This window comes from Xiphophorus hellerii, chromosome 7 (genome assembly GCF_003331165.1).
Source record: "Xiphophorus hellerii strain 12219 chromosome 7, Xiphophorus_hellerii-4.1, whole genome shotgun sequence".
NCBI classification, from domain to species: domain Eukaryota; kingdom Metazoa; phylum Chordata; class Actinopteri; order Cyprinodontiformes; family Poeciliidae; genus Xiphophorus; species Xiphophorus hellerii.
The window spans coordinates 25,394,097-25,406,668 of NC_045678.1; the positions used below are offsets into that span (position 1 = coordinate 25,394,097).

General features: G+C 43.3%; 1 protein-coding gene across 3 annotated transcripts in view; it reads left to right on the forward strand.

Moving 5' to 3' along the window:
* Positions 1 to 12,572, forward strand: part of LOC116723171 (partitioning defective 3 homolog B-like) — a 222,210-nt gene that overhangs the window by 105,634 nt on the left and 104,004 nt on the right. For all 3 annotated transcript variants that reach the window (XM_032567857.1, XM_032567860.1, XM_032567859.1), the window contains exon 18: positions 5,340 to 5,552. In XM_032567857.1, the coding sequence (XP_032423748.1) occupies positions 5,340 to 5,552 (213 nt within the window). The remainder of the gene's footprint in view (positions 1 to 5,339; positions 5,553 to 12,572) is intronic.

The window sequence follows — 12,572 nt, forward strand, 5'->3', positions numbered from 1 at the left end:
CTTTAAAACTTCACTTTCTCTCTGCCTGTTCATAAATTCATTTCTAAACCAGCATCATGTTTCATTGAAGACAACTTGAACCCTGTGAACAAGACAAAAGGTACTCTGGGAAATAGTTCAGATAACATTTTGTTTATGATTTTCAGACATGCTTTCAGACTAATAAAGCGTTAATTTCAGATGGTTTTATAGAGATTGATGATTCTCTTACAGTATAGTACAGGGCATAATTTGTTCAGAGTCAGTTCAAATCTTAAAGGGATTTGGACTCATCATGCAAAATCCACTTTTTTAATGCTTAAATACATTTTGTTGTGACTGTCTAAAGCTTATTCTCTCCTGCTTCTGCATAGATATACTTTCTATTCTTTTTGGGTCATAACTTTTAAGTCTGTTTATTTTTCTCTATTTCCTATAAGTTTTCTTGCCTATTACATCTGTGGAACTGATAAATAAGATCTTGGACTTCCTGCTAATCAGTTTTGTGAAAATTTCATTCAGTACATTTAATCAGTATTTCTAGTAAGGTTTATATTAGTATATTTGAATGCAATCCCTTTATAACACCAATATTTACCAAGAGTGACTGGGTTTTAGATTTTGTATTTATAAACAAATATTCTTTATTCCTAATTAAAGGTTTACAGAAAATATGATATTTAAGGAGTAAAAAATGTTTACACCTCCCAATACAAAACTACACCTGCATAGTGCATCATTCACGGAAAAGGTTCTTTTTTTGGTATCTTAAAAACGTTCCCCTGTGTTTAACTGCAAGGAGTGAACGGCCCAAGAATTTAACTGAAAACTCTGAAAATATTGGACAATATTTACTATGGAAATTGTCTAGCAATCTGCCAAATTGCTGACCAGGATGGCCAGTTTTTTTTATATGTTTAAATAGCCTCACTTGTTACTCTAATGCACTTAAGTGTGTTTTCTCATCCAACACACAGTCCCACTTGCTCAAATGTGTGTCTGTACTTGTGAGTAGATGCTAGCCAAGTTTTTATAATGCTTTAAAGCATCATTAAATGGATGCAGTGTTCATCTGCTGCCGTTGTAGTGCTCTGTATTCTCAGTTTTTCCTTCCTCTGACAGCTCTATCTGTCTCTGCCTCGCTCTCATTCCCTCTTTTCTTTGCCAACGCCATTCAGGCTTAGCGTCTGGCAAACAGGCAGAGAAGCTTATAGGACGGACAACATCTCTCTGTGTGTATGTGTCAGGGGGTCCATGTGATGCTGAGGGACGCTGTGCAGCCTATTGTCTGAATCCGTCCCCAGTGGATGTTTGACTTTGAAAAGCATCACACACTGATGAGGCGCTGCCAGATTTGTGTCTTTGGAGAGCTGCATTTGCTCCTGGTCCCGCTTCTGCTTCCTCCTTTTCTGCGATTGTGTCTTCATTTATTTCCGCATCTCCGTCTTTCTCTGTTTGTTTTTTTTTTGTTTTTTTTCTGGTGTCGTCTTGGTTTCCATTGTTTCCCGGTCTCTCTGGCTCTCGCAGACTTAGCTTTGGATTTAACCTGAAAGCCACCTTGTTAGGACTGATGCGGATTGATGGATTAATTTGTCTCAGGGAGTGCAGCTCAATTTGTTCGCCTGTGTCGTCAAACACTACACGATTCCGGCACACATTAGCTCCTCACAGCCGACATTAGATAAAGAATTCAAACAGCTGAACTAAGCAGTCGTGTTTTTCATTTCACCCAATGTACATTATGGGCCTGTGCGCATGCAGGTGTTCAATCCTGAAAGCATTCTCAGACTGCGTGCTCTTTCCATGGCATTTGTTGTGTGTTCATCACATGCGGATGTATTACTGTTTCTCTGCGTAGGGTTGGCTGCTCCTCTGTATATTGAATGGCCTTTGACCCTTATCCATCTCCCCCAGTAAGCTAATAAAGGTGAGAAGTAATCAGAAGATGGTCAGTGCTGTCGTTTCTTGCTGGCACAGTCATTTATCTCTCTTGGGTTTTATGTAGTGATCACTGACATGTGCTGGACCCTATTTTATATCAAGTTTGAGAGGAAGAAAGGCCATTCGTTTCCCTCAATTAACTGTCAGATAATATTTTGAAGGAAGTCGATATCTTCAGAATAAATGTACAGTTCTTCTGGTCTTTGAGATCGTGATTAATTACCTGGCAGGCATAGTTGTGTTCAAAATAATAGCAGTCCGACATCACTAACCAGATCAATCGGTGTTTCTGTTTTTTTATATTTATAGATGGCATTTTTGTTGTTTTTTTTTAGCTGTGGTAGCATAATAGCAAACCAATACACTCAACAGCCATGACATTCTGTAGATTTTTTGCAGTCGACTCGTTAATTAAAAGGTGAATTTCTAAAATATTAGCAGTTTGGAATTCAATCAGTGTGATCAGTTATTTTCTGGAGAAAATATAAATAAATAAAATCAATAAAAGCAAGTGGTCCTTGTTTAAGAATGAAGGTAGCGATTTCTGGTTAAAGTCCTCTCTCAAAATCTGAGCAAAATGACTCAATTGTAAAGTTAGAAATTTGTCCTTTTATTTTCAGTGTATGACAAGAAGAAGAATCTTCTTGAAGAAGTGTTTTTCTTGAAAATATGTGAAATGAATCTCAAAAGTTCTTTTTTGGCAAAAATTTACTCTGGCCATTTTTATCCTTTTATCTACAATGATTAAAAGCTAAAAGTGGGTGATTCTAGAAATCTAACTCATTGAAATCAGCAGAATTTGTAATTTAAAGGAAAGTTTTTTGGTAGCCTCTTTACCTTTTAAAAACGTTATGTTGCTTCAACAATTATAATGGGGGCATGTGGAACATCAAACCTGATTTATGTTTGGAAGTTGAAAGCACTTCAGGAACTCTTCTCCACATCCGACATCATTACACAGCAGATACACACATGCAAACGGTCAAATATTTACACCTAAATCATTTCAAGTAAACAGCCATGTCATTACACTGAATACATAGTTCCATTGTTTATTATGTGAGGAATTCTGTGTATATGTCTTTCAGAACATTCCACGACTGGGTTGGGTTGTATAAGGGATGTGATGTATTTCATAAATATTAGCCTGTAACGCTGAGGGATTTCTACTCTAGGGAAAGCAACAGCAGCTGAATTTTATCCCAACTAAAACACCAATTTTCTCTCTTTATTACTGCACATTTATAGTGAAGGAGATAAAAATAGTGACGTCTTTATTTGGGGCCCCCGTGTGTTTAGTGCTCCAGAAGTTGGGGTTGTTGGTAAGTCTGCTGGCTTTGTAAGCTGAAGCCTGCTGATAAGCTGCTCCTTGGTGTAATTTTGACTTTGAAAGTAGCCCACTGCTTTTTCTGCCAACAAAGTAGCTTTGGGATCACTTGGCATTCACTCTCCCTCTCTCCCTCTCTCTTTGTGGCTTTCTTTTTCATGTTTAATTTATGTTTTGTTTGTAGTTGTTCTTTTCCTTTTTTTTTCTATTTGTCATTGCCCTATTATCACTCCCATCTGTACATTCCCAGGATCAGTGTCTCTGCTTTTCTGTACCCATCTTTCAGAGTTTTGTTGATCTTTACCCCACTTTCTGACTCTGCCGATCTCCCCCAAAACCATTTTGGTACTCTTGTCTTTCTTGTCATCCCTCCCTCTCTCTAAAAGCTGCTTAATACTATCTTCTTGCAGTTGCGCCACAGTAATTACATTTCTGACACAAATCCTGCTTCTCACAGCAGAAATGTTTGAGTGAGAGTGTGAGTGAATGGTCAACGATCTCCCTGTGTGTGTCAGAATGTAAGAAATGTTTGATTTACCATCACGTGACCTGTGAGGAAAAACCCAATCCTTCTCTGGATTTAGATGCAGAAGTCAGTTCACATGCTGGGAATTTCTGAATTTACTCACAGTTGATCTGTTGAGGACTGAACCCTTTTTTAAATAAAACCGTCATACATACTGTATGTAACAAATAACAAATTTCACTTCTTGTATTTCAATGCATTTTATTGTGTTTATGTAATGCATAAATGTGAAATGGAAAGAAAAAAAATGAACAAAACATTGTTTACAAAGATTCATAGAGAAAAGCAAAGTTTAGCTTGCATTTGTATTCAGACTCTTTTTCTCCGATACCCTTAAATAAAACCCGGTGATAGCAGTTGCCTTTAGAAGTCACTTTGGTATTTAATAGAGCAGCCTGCCTCTGAGTGACATGTGGAGTGTGTTTATGGATGAGGGCCTCACACTCTGTGGCCTTTGTCCGTGTCTTTGAGAAGCAGGCCTGCATTATGCATGTGCATACTTTTACTGTTTGTTATTACTCTTTGTGCGATTCTATGGTTAATGGTTGTTTAAATAGATGTGGAAGTCACATCAGCCATCTCATCTCCTTCGCTCCCAGAGCGCTCTCTCTCTCTCACACACACACACACACACACCCACACACACACCCCCACACACACACACACACACACCCACAACCATCAGTGTGTATAGGGAATCATTAGCTAAAGTGATGCAAGTTTAGCTATCATGAATCAAAGTGGCATCATATCGACAAGCTAGAGCCAGCAAGGAATCCAAAGTGTGGTGTGTGTGTGTGTGTATTTGTGAGAGAGGATTACTAGTATTTTGAGCTGGCAGCTGGCCCAGCTTTCCTCTTTTCGTCTTCCATTTTTCTCCTCTCTCCTTTTTGCCACCAGGGTTTTCCCTGGTGATATTCCCTGCAGGAAATTTAATTTGCTCTCCCCCTGTGTCGTCCTCTCTGCTGCCCATTTTTTCCCTATCTCGGATATCATCAGTGTCTTAGTTGTTGTACATGGTGCATGGTGCCAGTCCCGTCACCCTTATCCTTCTTTGTTAGCTTCATTCCACAAAACTTGATTTTATTAATTAAAAAGATTTTTTTTTTTCACTCGTTATAAACTGTGTTTTTTTTTATATTTGAAAGTGTAGCTCCACTACATGTCTGGTTTCTATCATGTGAATAATTCCAACATGCTTCTGTCATCGTAAAGCTCTTCATCAACCTCTGGGCTTCATCCCTCCCTCCTTTAGTAATACGTCTTTCCCTACACCAGACTTGAGATGATGGATAGAAAGGCAACAACTGTGAAGCCAACCTGGAATCCATCAAAACCCCAACAACTGTAAATTTCAGTACATCAGACTTTTTTTCTGCTCTCTGTTCTCCAGAGTTCAGCCATGTCATATTCTTTTCAGTATCAACTTATGCGTTTACCTTAATCAGAGCAATATACTGCAAGGATGTTTGATGGCATAAGACTGAAACAAAACATTTGCATTTTTGTTCCCAATGTATTTGAGTTCTTTGACTTCTGTAACAACTTGTATCTGGTTTCCACCAGCTCCATGTACGCCTGTCGAACTCGGACCAACTCTTGGTTTGAAGAAGTCCAGTTCGTTGGAGAGCCTCCAGACGGCCATGTCAGAGGTCAACAAGAAAAACGAAATGCTCCCTTTCCACCGCCCTCGCCCAAATATGGTCAGGGGAAGAGGATGCAATGAGAGCTTCAGGGCAGCTATCGATAAATCCTATGATGGCCCAGCTGAAGACGATGGTAAGAGTTGTGTGGCAATATGTGTTTTTTGCCACGTAATGTTTTGGACTTCCACAGTCAATATTTACTGGAATCACTTTCTATTACAACATGGTAATAATAAGGTTATAGTTTAGTAACAAAATGTAACAATTTGGTTGTAGCATGCAACTACCAAAATAATTTAAATATAATAACCTGGTAGTACCAATGTGTAACATGTCATAAATTTTACATTAATATATTGGTTGGATAATAGTCAAAATGTCACTGTACAATACGTAAGAGCAAAATTACTGTAAAATTTCCTTGTAATAACAGCTTGTACTAGGACGTCAACTGTGAAAAAATTTTTGATGGTAAAAATTGTATTTTCCCATAAAAAAATATGTAATTACAAACATTTTACAAAATTAATTGGTAATAATGGCTTGTAGTTTGATGTTGGTCATAGAGTAATTGATACTGTAATGTACAGAGCAGCATTTCATTAGATATAATAATATAATAATTAATTAGATAAGAATATGTCACAATAAAAAAAGAAAAGCTTGTAACAAACCGACTAATAATGCAATTTTTTGGTACTTAAAATGAGTATTTTGGAAATGTTTCTATCATTATTGATCTATTACTCACATAATTAGAACTTTGTGAATCCATCAGCAAAAAATACGGTTGACATGAGATTGAAACTAAAAAACATCATATCAACAGTGACGTGTACATTTAGAAAAGAAGGAAGCTTTTCTTTCACACTTTGCAAATTACCACATCAAATCACAGTTTAATCGAGATTTCATTTTCAGCTGTTTAGGCATGACAATGTTTGCACAAGATTTTCTTTTGTATTTATTTTATTTAATTCCACCTTGTCTGAGATCAGTTTCATCTATCTCCCCTTCACTATGCTTTTCACTATTGGAGGCTGTTTTTTCATTAAAATGTTCAAATTTTACTCTAGATTTTAGAGACAAATTCAGCCCGCAACTTATCTTCAATAAGTTTATCTTTGCGAAAAAAAGGCAAGTAAAAATAACTTTTTGCTAAGTAAATGAAGAACATGTAAATTATACAGAAAATAATATAATGCATTTTACTCAAATTATTATTATTTTGCTTTTGATTCATTTAATCACTGTTGCTTCCCTGCTGCTGCTCTTTAACTTTACTGTCAATGGGAAAAGCTGTTCGACTTCACTCTCTGTGATGTGCTTTCAAAGTACTTCATAGGTCCCCATTTCCAAAGTAACAGAGATTTCTATCTTTAAATGTTGCATCTAATCGCTCGCATTCATCTTCGGTGCCTTTAGGTGAATTTTTCCACCCGCTGATTGATGCATTCTCAGCTTACCTCCACGCGCGAGGCGTTCCTGGATCGCATTTTCTCCAACAAAGTGTGACAAGAGTCTTGCAGCAGGCGCCTCATGCCTCAAAACATCAACACATATTCAATTCCCAGCTGCATTATTAGCAGCTAACTCTTATCAGTCACCACCACAGTAATGAGTCGGCCTGTTTCAGATCACTACGCTCACACAGGATAAGAGTAATAGGGCATGTCAACACCACACATGCAGTGGCCACATCTGTCACCGTCTTTCTAACTGTTCAGCACTTTCAGAGTTGCTGATATTTGACACAGTGCACTTTTGTGAAGCACTGAGTATCTTTCATTCTTTGTATTTACTTCTTCTTTCCAATTATGCATGTCTGATAGACTGTTACTTTGTTGTCAGATAAGCTTAGTAGGTTTTAAAATTACTTTAATTGTGCATCGTCTACTGAATTTCACATTTTATTTTCTCTTGAAAAGAAGTGTTTGTTGTTTAACTTGAAACTGCCAAATGTATTGTCAGGGACGTCATGCTAAGCGCTGTGTCATATATGCCAGAATGCATGACGTCTTCACATATTACTACTTTCAGTGCAGAAAGGTCCCCTTGGTTTGTGAAAATACTGATCTGATTCTGACATAAATTTGTTTTAATAAGATATATTTTATACTTCAATTTAGATGAGCATTTAATACAAGTGTCACCAGAGCTGTTTATATCAGCAAGCCAAGCAGGCAATGGAATAGCACCTGCAAGTCTCACTGTCGATCAGTATTTTGTAGTTTTGTCACTCCAGCTTGTTTAAATGAACCATAGTAACCGGGTTTTCAACCCAACAACAACATTTTTCCTGAGATGCCATCTGTCACCCCATAAATGCTGTAAGTCCTTCTACAGTTACTCCAAAAAGTCACTTGAAGCCAACAGACACATTGCACTGTGTTAAAGTAAACTCTGCGGTTGGGAGCAGTTAAAATACCAATATACAATCAGACAGCAGCTGCAGCTCAAATCCTTTTGCATTCATTTGGCTCAGAAATTAAAACAAAAAAATAGAATGGCTCTGCATTCCAAAGACCCCAATGATGAAGGAAAACTTTGGACTTGGTGTTCCCTCGCCCGGACGCGGGTCACCGGGGCCCCACTCTGGAGCCAGGCCTGGAGGGGGGGCACGATGGCGAGCGTCTGGTGGCCGGGCTTTTACCCATGGAGCCCGGCCGGGCTCAGCCCGAAGAGGAAACATGGGCCCCCCCTCCCATGGGCCCACCACCCGTGGGAGGGGCCAAAGGGGTCGGGTGCAGTGTGGGATGGGTGGCAGCAGAGGGAGGGGACCCTGGCGGTCCGATCCTCGGTTGCAGAAACTGGCTCTTGGGACGTGGAATGTCACCTCTCTGGTGGGGAAGGAGCCGGAGCTAGTGCGTGAGGTCGAGAGGTTCCGGCTAGAAATAGTCGGTCTCACCTCGACGCACGGCTCTGGTTCTGGAACCAGTCTCCTTGAGAGGGGCTGGACATACTTCCACTCTGGAGTTGCCCAAGGTGAGAGGCGTCGGGCAGGAGTGGGCATACTTGTTGCTCCCCATCTCGGCGCCTGTACGTTGGGGTTTACCCCGGTGAACGAGAGGGTAGCATCCCTCCGCCTACGGGTGGGGGGACGGGTTCTGACTGTCGTTTGTGCTTACGGGCCGAACGACAGTTCAGATTACCCACCCTTTTTGGAGTCCTTAGAGGGGGTACTGGAGAGTGCTCCTCCTGGGGACTCCCTTGTTCTGCTGGGGGACTTCAACGCTCACGTGGGCAATGACAGTGAGACCTGGAGGGGCGTGGTTGGGAGGAACGGCCCGCCCGACCTGAACTCGAGCGGTGTTCTGTTGCTGGACTTCTGTGCTCGCCATGGATTGTCCATAACGAACACCATGTTCAAGCATAAGGGTGTCCATATGTGCACTTGGCACCAGGACACCCTAGGCCGCAGTTCGATGATCGACTTTGTCATCGTTTCATCGGATCTGCGGCCGTATGTCTTGGACACTCGGGTGAAGAGAGGTGCGGAGCTGTCCACTGACCACTACCTGGTGGTGAGTTGGCTCCGGTGGTGGGGGCGAAAGCCGGTCAGACCTGGCAGGCCCAAACGTGTTGTGAGGGTCTGCTGGGAACGTCTGGCGGAATCCCCTGTGAGACGGAGCTTTAACTCCCATCTCCGGCAAAACTTCGAACACGTCCCGGGGGAGGTGGGGGACATGGAGTCTGAGTGGACCGTGTTCCGTGCCTCCATTGTCGAGGCGGCCGATCGGAGCTGTGGCCGCAAGGTTGTCGGTGCCTGTCGCGGCGGCAACCCTCGAACCCGCTGGTGGACACCTTCGGTGAGGGATGCCATCAGGCTGAAGAAGGAGTCCTATCGGGCCTTTTTGGCCTGTGGGACTCCGGAAGCAGCTGATGGGTACCGGCGGGCGAAGCGGCATGCGGCTCGGGCGGTTGCTGAGGCAAAAACCCGGGCGTGGGAGGAGTTTGGAGAGGCCATGGAGAAAGACTTCCGTACGGCTTCGAGGCGATTCTGGTCCACCATCCGGCGTCTCAGGGGGGGGAAGCGGTGCAGCACCAACACTGTTTATAGTGGGGATGGTGTGCTGCTGACCTCTACTCGGGACGTTGTGGGCCGGTGGGCAGAGTACTTCGAAGACCTCCTCAATCCCACCAACATGCCTTCCACTGAGGAAGCGGAGCCTGGGGACTCTGGGTTGGGCTCTCCAATCTCTGGGGACGAGGTCGCCGAGGTGGTTAAAAAGCTCCTCGGTGGCAGGGCCCCGGGGGTGGATGAGATCCGCCCGGAGTTTCTTAAGGCTCTGGATGTTGTAGGGTTGTGTTGGTTGACGCGACTCTGCAATGTCGCATGGACATCGGGGGCAGTTCCCCTGGATTGGCAGACTGGGGTGGTGGTCCCCCTGTTCAAAAAGGGGGACCGGAGGGTGTGCTCCAATTATAGAGGGGTCACACTCTTAAGCCTCCCTGGCAAGGTCTATTCAGGGGTCCTGGAGAGGAGGGTCCGTCGGATAGTCGAACCTCGGATTCAGGAAGAGCAGTGTGGTTTTCGTCCTGGTCGTGGAACGCTGGACCAGCTCTACACCCTCGGCAGGGTCCTGGAGGGTGCATGGGAGTTCGCCCAACCAGTCTACATGTGTTTTGTGGACCTGGAGAAGGCGTTCGACCGTGTCCCTCGGGGAGCCCTGTGGGGGGTTCTCCGGGAGTATGGGGTACCGGGCCCTTTGATACGGGCTGTCAGGTCCCTGTATGACCGGTGTCAGAGTCTGGTCCGCATTGCCGGCAGTAAGTCGGGCTCGTTTCCGGTGAGAGTTGGACTCCGCCAGGGCTGCCCTTTGTCACCGATTCTGTTCATCACTTTCATGGACAGAATTTCTAGGCGCAGCCAAGGTGTTGAGGGGATCCGATTTGGTGGCCTTGGGATCTCATCTCTGCTTTTTGCAGACGATGTGGTCCTTTTGGCTTCATCAGATCGTGATCTGCAGCTCTCGCTGGAGCGGTTCGCAGCCGAGTGTGACGCGGCCGGGATGAGGATCAGTGCCTCCAAATCCGAGGCCATGGTCTTGAGCCGGAAAAGGGTAGAGTGCCTTCTCCGGGTCAGGGGGGGTGTCCTGCCCCAAGTGGAGGAGTTTAAGTATCTCGGGATCTTGTTCACGAATGGGGGAAGAAGGGAGCGGGAGATCGACAGGCGGATTGGCGCAGCGTCTGCTGTCAAGCGGGCGCTGTACCGGTCCGTCGTGGTGAAGAGAGAGCTGAGCCAAAAAGCGAAGCTCTCGATTTACCGGTCGATCTACGTTCCCACCCTCATCTATGGTCATGAGCTTTGGGTCATGACCGAAAGAACGAGATCGCGGATACAAGCGGCCGAAATGGGTTTTCTCCGTAGGGTGGCTGGGCTCTCCCTTAGAGATGGGGTGAGAAGCTCAGTCATCCGGGAGGGACTCAGAGTAGAGCCGCTGCTCCTTCACATCGAGAGGAGCCAGTTGAGGTGGCTCGGGCATCTGGTCAGGATGCCTCCTAGACGCCTCCCTGGTGAGGTGTTCCGGGCACGTCCCACCGGGAGGAGGCCCCGGGGAAGACCCAGGACACGCTGGAGGGACTATGTCTCTCGGCTGGCTTGGGAACGCCTCGGGATTCCCCCGGAGGAGCTAGAAGAAGTGGCTGGGGAGAGGGAAGTCTGGGCCTCCCTTCTGAAGCTGCTACCCCCGCGACCCGACCTCGGATAAGCGGAAGAAGATGGATGGATGGATGGATGGATGGCTCTGCATTGCAGCTACAGTAAGCCTGTACAGAGCTGTCACAGATTTGTTTCATCATTTGATTTGTGGGATTTCTCAGAACAGCTGACCAGAAGCCAGTTTTACCCTTGCTTCGTGCTGCTTTAGTAACGTGTCTGCACCGATTCAGACACGTTTGTTATTTATGTGATGAAATCGCAACCAACACATGCTTTGATGCGCATTGAAGACAATGTGGGTCAGATTTGTGAGTAATGTTCATTTGAAATAAGAGATGTAAATATATAGATGGATATATGAATAAATGGATGGAAAGAGCAGGATTGATTTTGTAACGTTCCTTCCACATAATCCAGTAGTAAAAGTAACTACAGACTCCAAAACCAAAGTTTCACTTAATATTGAGATTTCTATAGATTAGGCTTACAACCAAAATTGCAAAAAACAGAGAATAGCTCATGCTTTATGGAAAAATACAAACCCCTTTGGCCAATAATCTAACATCTGACCAGATTATTAACCTTTAAACATAAAACAGAGCTAAATGAGAACAGTTGACACAGACTGAGAGCAAGCATATGAGCTGAGCACCAATAAATTGACCCCTTGCTTCCACATTGCAGTGGCGACAACATTTGTTACAAGATACTGTTTAAGCTATATAAAAAAAAATAGCACAAGATGATGAGAAACTGTTGAATGATTTATACTTGAGCACATTGAGCAGTACAATCAAAGCTACAAGGCTGTAATAAATTACAGATTCTTTTGTTGCTATTAAAACAAGTTCATCATCCAGTTCATTCATTTCTTTGAAAACAAATGTTGCTCCAAGTTTGTCAGCTCTGCCATGGTTGCATGCTCTGTATGGAGCCTTAACGTCTCCATGAGTCCATCAGCATCACAGCTTCAAGGTGTTTTCCTCCTTTTGTAAGATCGTCAGCCAAACTCACAAAATCTGATCAACTTTTATGGCGACAAACTAACATCTCTTTATCCAGGATGACTCCTCTCAATGGCTGTTTGTTTAACATGTCTTTGTTTACAAAGCATCCAATCATAATCTGAGATGCTTTCCTTTGAAAATCTCTGACTCCAAAAAATATCAAAATCTGCATGGGTAGCAGGAAGTGAGTCGGGCGTGATGCGGTTTGGAGCCTTACTGTCGGAAAGGGTAGAAGATTTTGAGAGAAGCCAATTTTATGATGTGAAGTCAACTTTCTGTATTGTTATTTTTTATACAGTATTTTCATTTCCCTGTAGAGGTCAATATAACACGTAGTGTCTTTGACATGTGTTATATGTGCTAAATAATGTTTATGATTAGCGCTTTAGGGTTAGCATAACTAACTTGCCAGTTAGCAGCGCCCACCACTGATTTTAGATTTAAATGGATCACACATTTGTTCATTAAAATCTTTCAGAGTTTC